The sequence below is a fragment of the Eumetopias jubatus genome, unplaced genomic scaffold, assembly GCF_037043125.1.
Source record: "Eumetopias jubatus isolate StellerSeaLion01/CBP00866 unplaced genomic scaffold, mEumJub1_p1.0 scaffold_4, whole genome shotgun sequence".
NCBI lineage: Eukaryota > Metazoa > Chordata > Mammalia > Carnivora > Otariidae > Eumetopias > Eumetopias jubatus.
This window is the reverse complement of record NW_028274810.1, coordinates 100,644,501-100,661,674: the sequence shown is the minus strand read 5'-3', so window position 1 is coordinate 100,661,674 and position 17,174 is coordinate 100,644,501. Positions and strand designations below refer to the sequence as shown.

Genomic DNA, 17,174 nt, shown 5'->3' with positions numbered 1-17,174 from the left:
GTCAGCATCCAAAGAACCTCCAACTTTCTAATTCTCCCAAAGTGTCCTTTCTTCTTCATCTTTGCTTCTCTTTGTGGCCAACTTGGCCCCCAGTGGTCTCCAAACTTTTCCCATAGCACTATTCCATCAGTAACAAAGTTTTGAACACAAACCTCCAGTGTATGCATATTTATTTTTTAGAAGTTCCGTACATGTACATGTCACGTGATAAAATAGACAAATAGGCATTGTGAAGGAGGAAGCAAGAAATATAATCGTCCCCCTGATCCATGGGGGATCCCCTCCCAGAGCGCCATGAAACTGTGGATAGCACTGAACCCTGGGTACATTATATTGTCTCCTATACACACATACCTGTGATCAAGTTTGGTTTAGAAATTAGGCACAGTAAGAAATTAATGATAAAAGACAACAATTATACCAATATACTATAATAATTATGTGAATGTGGTCTCTCTCTCCTGAGCTCCAGAGCCACGTGACTCATGTCCTTCCAGACACTTCTTACATATTTCATGAGCTCCTCCATCTCCACATGTCCAAAAATGTTACTGTCTTCTCCCCAAGCCTGCCGCTCCGCCCCCTCCACCCTCCACCCCTGGCCGGTCGGAAACTGGGCAAGGTGGCAAGGTGGCTCACCTGTGAGGGCCGAGGGGTCCTTTAATCTTATGGGTCTCTCTCTGAATTCTCTCACGTCTCAGCCCGACGGGCCGCCCTTATTTCTTGCCAACCAGTCCCCCTACTCAAGTCCGCTCCAGTCCTTATTACTGCCACAGTCTTCCCTTAGACTCAGTGATCACCCAACACCCAAGTTGTGTTGAGGACCCAGTTCAGACTCAGTTTGGCTCACAAGGACCCACACCTTTCTGGCTTCACTTCAGACCGACCCACAGTTCCCCGGAACACCTCTGTGTCCTTCTCTCACCTGGAGTGTCCATCCTTCCCTTTCCTACCGCTTCTTCTGCATGGGGGCGATGCTGTGGTCTTCCCTGATCCCACACCTTCCTTCCCATGCAACCAGCACCAGGCCCTGCCTCCCTCGTGTGTTTCCTAACCCATGGAAATACACATGCCCTCAAGTGTTTCTTTTTCTTAGAGAGGAGGTAGGGGAGGGGGAGAGGGAGAGAATCCTAAGCAGACTCCATGACTCAGGACTCAATCTCACGACCCTGAGATCATGACCTGAGCCCAAATCAAGAGTCAGACCAACTGAGTCCCCCAGGCACTCCAGGGTTTCTATAGGTAGCTATCTGTGTTTATATTAAACTGAATGTGAGCTCATACCAGTATCTCCAACATTCATCTAGGACCGCGTGGATCATCCTAGGCTCCCTGTCTTGGCTTATCTCCACCAATGAGATGGCTCTCACCATCTGCCATCGATTTACTTAATTGCTTAATTCCAGTTATACATGGATAGTGGTCTCTCACTGTATTTTACCTGTGGGTTTATTTGTCTTCAAGACAAAATGCTCATTCTCAAGCTCTTAAAAATAACAAGTACAGAATACATGCCAGCCGCTGATCTAAACACCATAAACATATTCTTTCATCCTTGTAACCATGTGAGACACTTGTTATTAGTTCTGTTTAACAGAAGAGGAAACCAGCATACAGGAAAGCCAAGCGAAGAGCCCATGTCACACCATCACGAAGTGGCAGGACCAAGGACTGGAGCTCCAGCCTCCTGGATTCTGAGATCCCAGCTGGACCACTCCTCCGTGTTGAGAGCTCCTGCCATGTGCGGCTGGTTGCTGTGCCCCCTTGGCACGGCAGGTCCCTACAGCTGGAGGTCAAGGGAGGCCCAACCCCAGCAGGGGACTCTTCACCTCTGGGCCCTCGCTACTCCTGTGAGTTATTTAATTCATCACCTGTGGGATCCCCATTCCACCCCTACAAAGGCTGCTCCTAATCCTACCTCTGTCCCACCCGGCCCCTGGCTCTGCCTCCTTCATGCCCGGGAGCAGATCTCGCATCCTGTCCCATACACACACACACACACACACACACACACGCATGCGCGCGCACGTACATCTCTAAGAAAAGCCCCCAGTTCTGCTGTATGTGCCATATGTGCGGGGACGCATCCCTCCTCCTCCCGGCCCCCCTTCCCCATCTCACTTTGTGAGGCCCTCGGTGTTCACTATGCACCTGAAGACATGCAGAGGAGCCCCAATCTTAAATTTTAAAAAATCACCGCTCTGTGAACACCTCATCTCTCGCTGCTCCCTTTCTTCCAGCAAATACTGTCTCAGCACCTCCTCCACGCCAGGCACTGTTCTAGGCAGCGGGATTCCCTTTGAGCGGCTGATGCTCCAACACAGACTGCTTGAAGGAGCAAGGAGGCACCCCTGCCCCATGTCCTCTACCTGCTCACAGGAAAGAAGCACGTGTTGGCGAGAAGTGATCATACGTGCTTTATTGAGTATACGGAGGTAATGCCATTGTCCTCCAGCAATATAATTCACGATTAATAATCTCTGACTCATTGATGTCTCCTCAGGGGCCTGCCCCAGCTTCTTAGACATCATTACTTGGGACATCACACTTTCCAGGGCTGGTATTTCTGGAGACGGATCTGGCAGGAGGAAGAATGCCTCCGGTCCCGAGCAGACCCATGGGATTGCAGAAGAGTTCATTTCTCCGGCCAGAGGGGTTCCTTCCGTCCTGCCGCTGTAGTAATGACTTTTGTCGTAAGAGCCCATGTTACCAGGAGCCATCCAACGGCGAACCCACATGGTGAAGGGTGCCTGCTCATAGCGAGTCGGGGTTGGTGGTGGGTCAGTCTGGAGAGAGACAGCACAGAAGCCCTTTGGACAGTCCCAGTGGCGCCTGCGTTCCACACTGGGCTGGTCCTAGTTCCAGATGTTCACAGACACCTGTCGGTCAGACAGAAAGCCCGGGAGGGAAGCTCCACGCAGACCTGTTTAGCAGGCTCCTCTGCTCGAGTTATGCCCTGAAGCAGAGACTGGAAAGTCCTTTAATTCCTCCTTCTCTGGGTGCACCTCTGGCACCTTATTCATCTTGGTGAAAATCTGATTGATCTCCATGAATGTCTTGGCCTTGGTCTCGGGGACAACCAGGAAGATGTAGATGGTGGTGAGGAGACATATCACAGCAAAAATGATGAAGGTGTAAGGTCCGGGGCCCACCTGTGGGAAAGGGATCGGGGTTCACGTTCTCGAAAAGGTTCTCCCTTTACCGCTCGAGGATTTGCACATCTGGGACCCCCGGGGTGCACTCCCTGGGATGAAGGGGAAGATCAAGCCCACGGTGAAGTTGGAGAGCCAGTGGACGCTGCCCCCCACCATGAAGGCAGACGGCCGGCAGGACTGCAGGAAGATCTCCGTGATCAGTAGCGCGGGGTGGGACCTTGCGGGGGGGTGCAGAGTGGAAGAAGAGGAAGGGCTGCCTTCCCTGGAAGCAGAGCAGGCCCATAAAGGGTCCCGGAGCCCCTGCCGTGCCGGGGGCCCGAGGGACAGTGTGTCTCCGGGACTCCTGGGCTGGTAGCAAAGCAGAGTGAGGAGGCCAACGGCAAGAATTGAGCACCACAGGTGACACCCTGTGATGTCCCAGAAAGGGGCCTATGACCACCCGTAAGGATCTCTACGGCAACCACACAGCCCGTTTCAACCCACACTGCCCAGGCTGCTTTATCGATTTCAGTCGAATTATGCTCTGTCCAAACCCCTTTGCGATAGGAAGGTAGGGGGAGAAGCCATTTGGGGGCTGCATCCGGCCCTCCAAGGAGCCTCTCCGGGGAGCGGAGGTTTCTAGGGCTGATGGTGCAGAAGAGGAGAGCAGGGAAGCATCGAGCCAGCTCTGGGGTACGTACTGGGCCCAAGGGCGTGTCCTACGACGTAGGAGACGATGCAGGCGATGCCGACATAAGGCATCCAGGATATTGTGTCCTGTGGGGAGAAAACAGGGTAGGATCACAGCCGGCAAAGCAGGGACAACCGGGGATGGGGAACGTGGGGAACCTTGGTTCCCAGAGGGCCAGGCGCTCTGCCAGGGCTGGGGAGGGAGGGCTCCTGGCTCCTCCAACAGGCAGCACCATCCGGATGCCCCTGGAAAACCGGCCGTTAGTGGGCAGCGGGCTGCTACAGGGTGCGGGTGACGGGGGCTGCGGATGGTCCCCAGGCATCTGATTCAGCGTAGCTGCTGAAAAATCATTCTGGTCTTCTTCCTTGTACTGCAGGCGAGGGCACAGGGGGTGGACAGGACACAAGCCCCCCGCTTCCTCACCTGCAGGGCCAGAGCGGCCGTGAGCACGCAGGAGGCCGTGAAGCAGACAGCGGAGCCCAGGAGGTGTAGGACCCGCCACCCCGAGGGCTCCACCACGAACACCTGCAAGGGAGGGGGCAAAGGACAAGCAGGGAGGCTCAGGAGCCCCGCCAGAAAAGGGGGGTGTACCCCTGCCTACAGCTGCCCTCACAGGAAGCCCCCACTGGTCCCACACTCCCCCTTCTGAAGGGGCAGCCGTGAGGGGAAGCAGGCAGGCTGTGTGCCCCCCAGGAGCCACCACACTGCCCAGGTGTGGCACCTCCTGGCACAGGTAGCAACCCCAAATGTCAGACACTGGGGAGGAGCCACTTCACACAGCGGAAGCTTCCAGAGTCGGGGGCAGGGGCTTCCATCTTGGCGGGGGGGGGGGTGCATAGATTGTCATCTGACAAGAGCCCAGAGGGTTGGAGATGAGGAGACCAAGAGGCACCTCAGCTCCAGCCCTTTCTTCCGCTAAGACCCCCCTCCCCCACTCTTAAGATGCCCTCCATGCGTGGTGCTGTCGGACTCATGGCACAGATGGTCATCAGCACGTTGACAGCCCCCGTGCCCACTTGTCACATACTGGACGTCATGGTCGTTCACCCCCGCGCTCAGGTAGATCTGGTCTGCGTAGTAGTAGATCTGGAAGGTACCCCCGGAGGCTGGTGGGGCCCTCAGGGCAACACCTGCGACAGGGCCCCCCCCCACCCCCGCAGGGACACCGGCCACCGGCCACCCGCCGCCCCCTGGGCCCCACCGTCCCCGTACCGCGTTCACTCCCGACAGCTGCTGGCCGCCCACGAGGATGATGATGGAGATGACCTGCCACCGCAGGGACCTCATGCCGAACAGCTTCAGCACCGACATGAAGCCCGCGGCCTTCTCAGCCTCATGCTCCTGCCAGATCTCCTCCATCTCCGAGCCCACGTCGTCCCAGCCGCGCAGCCTCCTCAGCGCTAAGGGAGGGGAGCAGGGGGTCGGCTCAGGGCGCCCCAACTCCCCGGAGCCAAGACGCTGCGGCCTCCGTCCCCTGCCCCCCGCACAGTAAAGCCTTACCATTTCTGGCAGCTACTTCATCCTTCTTCTGAACCAGCAGGTCCCGGGGGCTCTCGGGGAAGAAGGGCAAGAAGAACAGGAGCTGCAGGGCCGCCGGGACCCCGGCCAGCCCGGGGAGGATCGGCCAGCCTGCAGGCAAGCCAGCGCCCACGTGAGAGCCGGCCCCCGCCAAGTCACCGGCCCTCTGCCCCTCCAGGCCCTGCCCCCCTGGAGCCCCTCCAGTGCCCCCTGGCCCCGTGGAGCCCAGCCGGCCACTCTGTCCCAGACTGGTTTCCTTGAGGGCCGGACACAAAGCTGGTGACACTGGACCCCTGTCCATGCTCAGGACTCTGCCGGGGCCACCGGGACACCTGAACTGGACTGGTCCGAGCCGCACTGACCATAGAAATGAAACCCACCAAGGCAAATGCCCACGATGGTAGAATGGATACAGGAAGCATGGGGTATTCACAGAACTGCACTGGAAAGGAAGCAAACCACGACAGGAGCCAGTCCCAGAAACCCAATGCTGGGAGCAGTAGCCCACACCATGCGGTCCAACTGGATGAACAGAAAATTATCTCCGTCTTTGCAAAAGGCAGTAAACAGCTATAGGGAGACTCAAGGATGGGGTGATAAATGTCAGCACAGTGGGGGTGGGCAGGCCATGGTTGAGGGGCACGCAGAAAGCTGTGGGGGCCCTGGCATGGCTCTAGTTTGGCGTCCAGACCAAACGCCAGTGTTTGATTTCGGGTGGAAGGAATGTACATTTGTGTTTTATGCGCTCTTCCTTCTGTGTGTTATTTTGCACCATAAATATGGTCCAATGAGTGAATGAGTAGCTCAGGCTCCTTCTAGGAGCTGCTAACGCCCTGCCTCTCCCCCTTTTCTCCTAGGGCTGACACTCAGTGACAACAGCGGACATCTGCATGCCAGGCATCTGCTCTAACGGCTCTTCGTGTGTTAACTCACTTCCCCACCAGCCACGTCGTGAGGCAGGTGCCAGGACCAACCCCACCGCACACCTGCAAACGCAGGCTTCCCTTGGTCCCGAATCCATCGCCCTGCACGGTCATCAGGAGGTGTGGACCTATCTCTGATTTGGGCCACTGCCGTCTGGCTCGGGCCCCCACCCCACCCCCTACCGGGAAACTCTTCTTGGAGTCCCTGAACTGCCAAATCCAGACACCCCGCTGCAATCTTCTTTTCAAGATTGTCGGACTTCTTCAATCCTCTGCACCATGACCGCCTGCCTCCTGCACAACCACTCTCTTCTGGGCTTCCCTCCTTCCTTGTTCTCGAGCACCTGTTATGTGCCAGGACTCGTGCTGCAGATTCAGAGATGCCTAAGGCCAAAGCCCTGCCCTCCCCACACTCTGCCCAGAGGAAGGGCACCAACAGTGAAATAGTCTCAAAAAAGGATGGACAAATGCAGTCCACCCAACATTTGTAGTTCCCTGAACTTACAAAAAACTTCTGCGTTTCTGCCCCCCATGCCCATGTCTGAACGCTGGTCCCGTTCCCCCATTCCAGGCCCTCAGCCCTCTCTGAGGCCCCCCTCGCTGGGCAGAACCAGTCACTCCCTACTGCACACCAGCAAGCACTTCACGGACACCAGGGCTCTCCAGATTGCCCTGCGTCCTGCTGCTCATTTACGTGCCATCACTGGGAGACAGGAACTCAGCCCCTGAAGCCCTGGTCCCTGCTCTTTATGAGGGTGATTGAAAGGGGGACAGTGGCTGCTTAACATGGACCTAGGACAAAGCCACTGGGATGTGCATCCTAAGGAGACCTTGGACGTATTATCCAACCTCCTTATGCCTCAGATTCTGCATCTGTAAAATGGGTATAATAACAGTATCTGCTTTAGAGGGTTGTTTGGAGGATTGAATGGAATTAGTATAAAGACTTGGTGCCTGGCCCACAATAAGCACATTATACGTTCTGGCTGGTGTGACAATTAATGGTGATTTCCCTTTCGAGACCTAAGACCAGAAAGTGGGGGGGGGGGGTTCCTGCAGAAGCAGTGGCGGTTACCAGTTACTGTGCACCTACTATGTGCTGGGCTTGGGTTCTCCAGGAGGGCAGTGTGGCTCCAGAGTCAGGGTCTAGAATGGGCACCAGCCCTGTCTAACCACCTGACCCACCACCTGACCCTTTCCTGGTCCATGGAATGGGACGGTCTCGGAGCTGCTACCCCCCACCCCAGCAGCGTTGCTGGGAGGCTTGAGTGAGGAGGTGGCAGGAAGCCTCAAGCACAGAGCCTCACTCTAAAGCCCCCTCATCCGTGTCCTCTGAGGGCCTGGAAAATGTCAGCTACACGGTCCCTGCCAACTTATTCAGGACCCGTTCTGTGCAAACACCACGCCAGCACCGTGGGGCCAGGGCAGTGTGGCGAGGCCAGCCAGCCGACCAGAGAGGAAAGACCAGCTCACAGAAACGTTCAGTCGGAGCGGAGGGAGGCCTGGGGTCTGGAGGCAGCCGGGGCTTACCCTCTTTGTTTGCGAGGAGGCTCCGAAGACCAAAGATCTGAGCCACGAGGATGCCGACGGTGATGAAGACCTGAGGTACCACCCCCAGTGCCCCCCTCAGGTTTTGGGGGGCCAGCTCCCCCAGGTACATGGGGACAACATTGGAAGACAGACCTGGCAGGGGATTGAAGTAAAAACACCATCAGGAAACATTAAGTCTGACAGGGACAAGCTGTGTCTTCAAACACACTCATTCTTATCCAGCAATCACATCAGGTGGGCTGGAACTTTTGTCTCAAAATGGCGAGAGTAAGCAAACACCTCTTTTAATTCTTCATCTTTTAAACTGTAAGGAAAGAAATAATAGTCTGAGCCAAGGAAGTTCATCGACAAGCAGCCTGGCTTTTCAACTCGTGTCATGGGGGGCGGGGGACACGAGCGGCCTGACCTCTGGGCTGCCCTCCTAACTGGCTTGGTGCCAGGGAACAAAAGCCCAGGTGTGATCTGGCACCTTCTCCTCTCTGGCTCCTTGGGGGAAGCTGTTCGTACGGGGCCAAGGACCCCTGCCCACCAGCTTCGCCTTCTGAGAAGGCATATTACATAGCCAACTGATGCACAGCTGACCACACACTGAAGCAGAAGCTCCGCTAATCAGTCAGCATGACAAATGTAAACATATACTATGGAATAATTGCCACTTCCGAATGCCCACTATTTAAACTTTTAAGTTTTCTTGTCTTACTGGAACAAGGAAGATTAGCTGGAACTAAATTTTATAGGCTCGGAAGTATTTTCTACATAGATCATCCCATTTAATTCCCCCAAAAGCCCAACAAGAGGCTGAGAATGTTGGACGGAGGTCAGGGGGGTGGTCACTAGTCCAAGTATCGAGCACGCAGTCAGGACTCAGGCTGGGGCTCAGAGAGAGGCGGGTCTGAGAGGGGGGTCCGGCCGCAGGGAGGCCGAGGCGAACAGTGTGGCAGCGGGTAGGTACTGGATGACATCCAGATAGGAGGGAACCTTTTGAGAACCAAGGGTTCAAGCTTGGGGATTCTGCCCTAGGATATCTGCATAGTGTTTTAAAAGAAGCTCGCTGCTCATTCACGCCGGTTCTTCCCGGTTGTCAGAGCAAGGGGGGGCAGTCTTTGCAGAAGGCCTGGGAAGTCTGGTGGGGTATGTGTGGGGACCCCGCAGGCCTAGTGCCTAAAGGGCTGGGAGGAAGCAGGGGCCCTTGAGGGGTGGGGTCGGTGGTCACCACTCAGGGCTCGGGGGTGGGGGGGTGGGAGGGACCTCACATCTCAGCAGCAAGCTCTTCACTTGATGAGGGACAAAAATTGAAGAGGCAAACATCGGAGGTTTGGGAAGAGACAGGGTCCCCTTCTTGCTGGTGGGAAGCAATCTCTATTCTGACTTAAAAGCGACTCCACTGGGCAATCCCAGCTGGCCTGGTCGGACAGAGTCGGAGAAAGTGGCTTTTACCTTTGAAATGCCTTCGGGGAAAGCGCTTGGTGTTCTGCCACTCGAGCTGACTAGCAGTGAGCCAGTGAACTGAGCATCTCAAGTCCCACCGTCTGTCCCTGATCCCCTTGGTCCCTGTACCCCTTTTGGGCAGAGCAGCTGCTCCCTTCCTTTTTAGGATGTCTGAGCAGCATGCTGCTGGCTCGCTCACCTTCCTGACTTTTTTGGGAGCCGTGTGAAAGAATTAACTGCAAATGGATTATGACCTGAGATCCAAATGGGATCTGAGGACCTAGGGAGCTCCTGACATCTTCTCAGGGAGCCTGTGAGATCAAAAGCATTTTCCAGGAATCCTGAGATAGCACCCTGTTCATTCTCCTTCTCTCCTGAGCCCACAGTGGAGCATTCCAGAGGCGACATGCCACGTGGTACCCCAGCCAGTGGAACACAGAAGCAGTTGGAGAAGCCAGCTGTCTTCTCCAAAGCCAGACATTAAAGAGATTTGCAAAAATGTAAGGCAATGCCACTCTTCTCGCTAAGTCTTTTTGTTTTAGAATATACAGCTCTTTTCATAAGAGAATCACATGTATGTAATCTTGTCAGCATTTAAATGAATTAAATGAACATTTCTTAGTTGCAATTTCTTTCTTCTTTCTTTCTTTCTTTTCTTTTCTTTTTATTTATTTGAGAGAGAGCGAGAGAGCATGAACAGGGCAGGGAAGAGCAGAGGCAGACTCCCCGCTGAGCAGGGACACCGCCCCCCCCCCCCTCAATGCAGGGCTCAATCCCAGGACCCTGGGATCATGACCTGGGCCGAAGACAGATGCTTAACCAGCTGAGCCACCCAGGCTCCCCTGGGCTGCAATCTCTAAATGGTAAATATTGATCAGTACAACCCACATGAGCAAAAAGCTCTTTGGAGCTCTCAATAATTTTAAGAGTGTAAGAGTGAGGCCAAAATGTTTGAGGACCACTGACTTGAAAGTCATGTGTATTTAAGAGTAAAGGTTGGGGGTTTTGTGATTTGTTATCTATTGGAGCCTAATATTTCCCTGTTGGAACCAACCCTGAAGTGTTGGATGGTCAACAGAAAAGTGTCTGCCTGCACCTTCCAGGAATCATCCGTGTTTCATTAGCCCAGCCCTGTTGCAGGGGGAGACAGGCCAGGGGCCCTTGGGGCTCAGGAGGCAGAGGTCCATCCAGCGCTCTCAGGGAAAGCAGTACGAAGGAAGCTTGTCGTGGGGCCCATCACTCTCTCCTTGACAGGACCTCTTCTCTCTTCAAGGATCTTGTTTTCCTCTTCTTCTCCCTGTCCCTGCAATTCCTCGCCATTTCCCCTAACACCAGGCTCCTCGCCGTGCCCACCACTGTCCATAGAGCCCGCTGCGGGGCTTGCTGACATCCAGCCAGGTCTTCCATTCATCCCTAGCCCCGTGATTGGAAGGAGAAAATGAGAGCTGCTGGTACCGCCAGGGCCGGGTGCAGGGTTGCTGGCAAGGCGCCCAGGATGCAGCATTTTGGGGGTGCTTACCCTGGGTGCCCACCCAGAAGGCGCACAGCCCCGAGAGTGGGCGCCCCACTCACCCCCACCAGCCCTGGGAACTACAGTCTACAGAAGAATGCCAAGTCACGGGGGGCGGGGGGGTGAAGATCGCAAGCGTGGCTTTAGCCCCACCTCCTCGGTCTGAAGCAATTGTGGGGGAGCTTCCTACGACCACCAAAGCGCGGCCTCCGAGGACAGCTTTGGAGGGTTTGCAAAGCAGCTCCGGGGCTTATGGGGTGAGAGACCCCAGCCAGTCGTTACTCTCTGCAGCAGGTGGCCGCTGGAGGAGGAGGTGAAAGAGGACCCCCAGGAAGAGCCCTTTGCAAACTTCACTTTCGCTGTACAAGCTGAGAGGCCGTTCTCATTAAGAGGGATTCGTCCGTTAGATTGTTCATCGCGCTTTTTCAACCATGACCCACAGTAAAAAATACAGAAACATGTTTTACATTGCAACCTGATTTTCATACACGTATAAATAACCGAAGCAAAAGTTCCAGAAGACAATCCTTACCGTTATTGCACACAACACGGTCTACTCTGTCCAGAAAAAGAAAATGCTGCTCACTAATCAGGGGTCTCCGCCCACCCACTGGCCCACCTGCAGTTGAGAAAACACGAAGATAAAAGACCAGACAGAAGCACACCTCTGCACAGGATTCTGTATTTCTGTCTTTCATGCAAGGGCTCTTTTTGTGGGAAGCGGCACAGGGACGCTCCGCCCCTGAACACACCTGAGACTAAAGCGTGGGCTCCAGGGTCTAGTTCAGGGCAGAGGCAGGTGCAGCCTCCGCTGTGTCTGCGTGCTTCAGCAGCCCCAGAATGATCCAGACCCTGGTGCCTGCCCCTCCTCCCCGATCATCCTAAATTACAGAGCGGTAGCACAGCATGGCCTCACTTACCTGCACATATTCCCACCCGAAGTCTGGACACAATGATCATCTCAAATGACCGGGCAACCTCGCTGCACCCCATTAAGATCGCAGGTACAATGGAGAAGATGTTGTTGAAGAGCAAAGTCCCTTTCCTGCAGAGGACGAAATGTCAGTTAGTCTGGGGGAAGGATTCACGTGTTCATTTAACAGATGTGCACCAAGTTCTGGCCAGTTACAGCAACAGGCTTAGCTGCTGCTTCCACTCTCTGCGATCGTAGGCTGATAGGGGTCAAGTGCACAGCCTGGTGATAGGGGTCAAGTGCACAGCCTGGTGGGAGCCACAGTGGGAAATGACCACAGTGCAGAGGGCATCGGTGGTGGGGAGCAGAGGGAAAGAGCTGCGTACTAGGATACACTCCAGGGTTTTTGAAATCACCAACTCGCATGATGTTAGTGGAATCTTGAAACCAGATCAGGTAAGGACATTAGAAGAAATGTATAGGACCAACCTCACTGATATCACATAGATGGAAAAATCGTACATGAAATATTAGCAGATTTAATTCAACAGCATATAGAAAAACCTTTCAATGTTAAAACGCCATACAAAATAAAATGTCAGATCTGCCTGGGAAAAACAAAATTGTAACACAATTTTTTAAATTATAGAAGACTACCCTTGTGAATCCAGGTGGGTGGGGAAGGCTGTCTTCAGACACAAAAAGCAAAAACCATAAATGAGAGTTAAGTCTGACCACATGAACATGTAAATATCTTGTATGAAAAAGATACTATGTGTGTGATTAAACAATAAAGGAACAGTTGGAGAAGATACTTGCCTGATAAAACAGTGTTGCTTGGACAGGCTCAGAGATGGAATTTCCTCCCAGCTGTATAATCTTGGCTAAGTGACAGCATCTCTCTGTGCTTTGTTTTCGCATTTTGAAAAAGGGGATGGGGCTGTTGTATGGATTGGAGGAATTAAAAACCCTAACAAAACCCCTAAAGACCCTAAAAGCCCAAGTTCGGGATAGAGCCTGGCACATAGGAACCCATCAATAAATTGTTAGTCGCTACTGTTATATAAGGAACAGAACTTTAAGAAAACCACAAACAAATGAATAGCATTGTTATCACATTCTCAAGCAGACAGCTGGACAAGCAACTGTCTACGCCATCTGTGGACCAAATGGATGAACACGGACCAAAGTCCTTTACTCAAGGAGACCTGGCCTGCAGATCTGTGACTTGATTGGATGTTCTGGCTGGCAGAGAAAACTGCTGAGTTCAACACCGACCTCCCAGGAAGACCTCAGGATCTTAGATCCCAAAGCAGAGGTTGTATGTTTCTAATCTCAGACTCTTTTTTGAAAAATACCGGGGAAGGCGCTGGGTTCTGGCCTTGACTCTCAAGCTAATGACATCTGTGGCCGAGAAGATGATTTGACCTTACCTAGCCTCCGTGTGCTCGTTCGCCAAGGGAAGGGGCTGGTGGGAAGGAGCTCTTAGATACGCTCCTAACAAGGCCGCTCTCTCCTGCCCATGGAATTTACAGGAGGGAGTGTGATGTCTTAAGGACCTTTTTTGGAATCAAATACATAATCTCTAATGTTTCTAGAATTAGGGGCAAAAAGGTATACAAGCTCTGCCCTTGGCATTCACAACTCTCATAGTGAGAGTCACCCTGGGACCATGCGGTTTCACACTGGAGTGCCTGGCATTAATCTCAGCCATTTCAGAGTTTTATAGGAATTTAATTCGGGTTAAATTCTGCCTATTACTTGATCTCATGGTAAAAGAAGAGAGCAGTGAGTTTGTGTTTGTTTGGGAGGCAGAGTTCAAGAATGCTGTGTTATGATCTGCGTTGGGACTGACATTGTGGCCCTGTTATCTGGTGTCTGGCTCTTTTAAAAAGCAAAAAAAGAGAGAGAAGAGAGAACTTGCTTTGGTTTTGGTAAGGACTATACGTGTAAGGCAAGAGAGCATAGAGGGAGCGAGTCCTGACTTGTGAAGTATGCTCTGCTCTTTCTGGCCTGCCCCCAGGGCCCGAGACCCGCCGTACCCACCTCTAGCTCTGAGACCCTGCCTCATCCTCAGACACTTGATCAACAGCCGGTCTTTTTAAGACCATATTAGAAAACAGAAATCGTCACAATGGTTATTACCTAGTTTTACCACCACCACCACCAACAACAACTTCAGCTTTAGGCCTGGGTTTGAAATGGTCGGGGTCTAGGATTTTCAGGAGCTGGAAATTTACCTTGCCTTACCTGCCAAGTTCATTCACCAAGGGGCCGACCATGAGGGAGCCGATGAAGCCTCCAAAGGGGAACATGGACACAGAAACAGACCACAGCAATGTCAAGGAAAACTCATTTACGTAGTTATCGTTGCGTTCATAGTAGGTCTCATTATAAAATGCTTTCATGAGCTGGAGAACAAAGCGGAAGAGGGCACCAAAATAACTATCTGGTTTTGCAGAAAGAACACTGTGAGCTGTGAGGGCCCCCAGTGGACGACCTGGGCACACTGACAGTGACACTAGGAAGTGGAAGGGAGAGGGGACAGAGTGGTATGACTAGCAGCTAGCAGGAGCACCCACGTGGGGAGCTGCCAGGCCTCTGATAGGCACCCTGCCCAGGACGTTGCTAACTCCAGTTTGGATGACCCCTGACCCTCCAGACTCCTCTGGAGAGTGCAGGGCTGCAAAAGACCAGAGCCCCCACCCGCACCAGCCCCCGTGTGCACAGCCAGGCTTGGCCTCCCATGAGAAGCTGAGGCCGGGGGACCGGGTTCACCCCCATGGCCTTGTGCCCGCAAGTCATTCCCTTGGGCCCGTGCTGTGTGTCTCGTGCATACTTCCCTCTCCCGGGACCTGAGGACCCACTGTGCGCCCCAGTATGCACGTACCACCACCCAGGGGGCCATGTCCGGGCACAGGCTGCTCCAGCCCCCCTCCCCGTTGGTTGGGGGCTGCGTCTCACTCACCCCAGTGACCTACCTCGGCAGGGGAGTTAACGGCGGCCACGTTGTACCCATACTGAAAGGATGACCCAAATGCAGCTATCAGCGTTGCCAGTAAAAGTACGAGTGTCAGCCTCTGTGGGAGGAGAAATCGGGGCTTGGGTCATAGGAAGCAGCTGGGGTTCCAGGGAACTCCAGATTTACCCTGAAGTCTTATTGAAGGACACAAGAGAATCTGAAGATGCATCATCTTTCGAGTTGCTCCCTGTCTTGAAACCTACCTCTACCCACCTAACCTGGTTGAAAGGTTCCGTGAACCACAGCACTTAGGGCCAAATAATTCTTTGCTCTGGGGTCTGTCCTGGATGTACTGCAGGGCCACCCGTCCCCTACCTGTGACAACTTGGGTGTCTCCAGCCATTGCTAAATGTCCCCCCGGTTGTGGGAGGCAGCTGCGCCTGAGAACCACTGGGTCAGAAAGACACGGAAGGCTCACCTTCTCCAGCACTCTACCCGATGTCCAAAATGCTTCGCTAACATTCCTCCCACGTGGCTGTATTTGCTGACAGTAGCAAAAACACGCTCAAATCCTGCCTCAAGCACAAATTCCCCTAAAAATCAGAGGAGAAAATGTGAACCATTGTAATTGTTTATTTATAGCCACTGATTAACTTCCTTTAGCCTCTGGACTTTTGCTGTAACAGGCACGGCGAGAAGATATTTAAATACTGGTTTCTGGGGACTCAAACACGTGTGTTCTGTGATCATAACCCCTTTTGACACAGGAGAAAACCGAACACTTATTTAATGACAAGAGGGAAGTCGTTAGTAAAGTCATGAAAAGCTGGAGAAAAATAAAAGTGGACAAAGCTTTTCTCTTAGAATCTACAGATTTCTTTTCTTTTCTTTTCTTTTTAAGATTTTATTTATTTGACAGAGAGAGACACAGCGGGAGAGGGAACACAAGCAGGGGGAGTGGGAGAGGGAGACGCAGGCTTCCCGCGGAGCAGGGAGCCCGACGCGGGGCTCGATCCCAGGACCCTGGGACCATAACCTGAGCCAAAGGCAGACGCTTAACCAACTGAGCCACCCAGGTGCCCAGAATCTACAGATTTCATCTTGCATTTGCCCACTGCCACTTTCTAATGTAATTGCTAGAATCTTCATTTTCCTGATCTTCAAAAGGAGGGTCATCACGCTCCCGCAGAGCTGTTGCAAGGTTGAATTATGAAAACGTCGAGCTGCAGAGATGAATCCACTGACCGGAGCCTGGACGTGGCTCTCAGAAGCCGCCCCTGGAGCACCTTCATCCACGTGCTCCCATGGAGCCTCCCAGGTCTTCCTCCGGGCAGCGCCTCTGCAGAGAGCAAAGTGAGGAGCCGCTGCCAGCCCTGCCTTGTCCCGCTGCCCCGGACGGAGAGCACGAGCTGGTTGACCTCCACGCAGCAGGGGCAAGACCTGCAAGGAGCCCCCATAAAGAAACCTCGCCCTTCTCCTCCCTCCACCAAAGGAATTAACAAGTGGTTAATTCAGCAGGAAATTTCTGGCAAGGAAGGTTAAGAGGCATGGGCTCTGGCTTCCAGTCTCTCCTCAGCCCCCCGTCCCCTGGGGCCAGCGTGGGATGCAGGTGACCCAAGCGGGGGTGATGGTGCCCAGGAGAGAAAGCGGGTTCCGGGGCTGCTGCCGCACTACCCTGTGACTGCTAAAGGCAGGGGGGATGCAGGTAGGCACATGCACGCACACACATACACCCCCCCCACCCAGATGCAGGACTGGGCTACCCTAGCTCCCACCGAAGTGCTCTGGGCATTCGCTCACTCACTCACTCACCGCTCACTCACTCCAACATATGCAGCACCCACCGTGAGCCCGGCATTGTTCTAAGTGCTGGGGATACACAACAAAGTCCCTCCCCTATGGCTGTTCTATTGCTTGATTTTTGTGGAAGGAAAGAAGGAAGGAAGGAAGGAAGGAAGGAAGGAAGGAAGGAAGGAAGGAAGGAAGGAAGGAAGGAAGGAAGGAAAGAAGGAAGGAAGGAAGGAAGGAAGGAAGGAAGGGAGAAAACTGATGAACAGTTTCCCTCTTCTAATTCTCTTCCAGGTAAATGATTAACTAGAAACACAACAGGCTTCCCTCAAACCGCCAAGTGCAACTCCTGACCACTTTCTACTTTGGTGGGTCCTCCGGTTTGAAGTCCTTAGCAGAGCTCCACTGGGGAGCTGGCTGGTGCCCCAGAACACGGGATGCTGCCAGGCACCACGGGCAGCCGGCAACCAGACTGCTTGTACGAGATCCCAGTGAACACTATCAGAAAGAACTCAGGCGGCAGAGTCTCTAAGCATAGAGTGTACAATTTAACATCTATGCTTCATCTTCCTCGAATTCAAGCCACAGGGACGTTCTATGGACCCATAGGAGTCAGGGGTTACCCTCTGTCGAAACAGCAGAGTTCAACCATGCTGGTCCAAATGCCCTCATTCCTGAAGCAAATAGTGGTTGGCAGCTGACTGTTGCAGACACCACACCACAGTCTGGTGAGCAGATCAGCCGCCTGCCACATCA

At 53.5% G+C, this 17,174-nt stretch overlaps 1 protein-coding gene across 1 annotated transcript; it reads right to left on the bottom strand.

Moving 5' to 3' along the window:
* Positions 1-1,863: 1,863 nt before the first annotated feature.
* On the bottom strand, positions 1,864-15,189 carry LOC114213238 (solute carrier family 2, facilitated glucose transporter member 5). Its single transcript, XM_028108313.2, is given in 13 exon segments — positions 1,864-3,156; positions 3,250-3,372; positions 3,832-3,911; positions 4,249-4,350; positions 4,788-4,838; positions 4,840-4,911; positions 5,038-5,225; positions 5,326-5,454; positions 7,797-7,949; positions 11,676-11,800; positions 13,919-14,079; positions 14,650-14,748; positions 15,109-15,189. Coding segments are annotated over 11 exon segments (1,410 nt in total). The 5' UTR covers positions 14,077-14,079; positions 14,650-14,748; positions 15,109-15,189; the 3' UTR covers positions 1,864-2,927.
* Between the last annotated feature and the right edge of the window lie 1,985 nt (positions 15,190-17,174).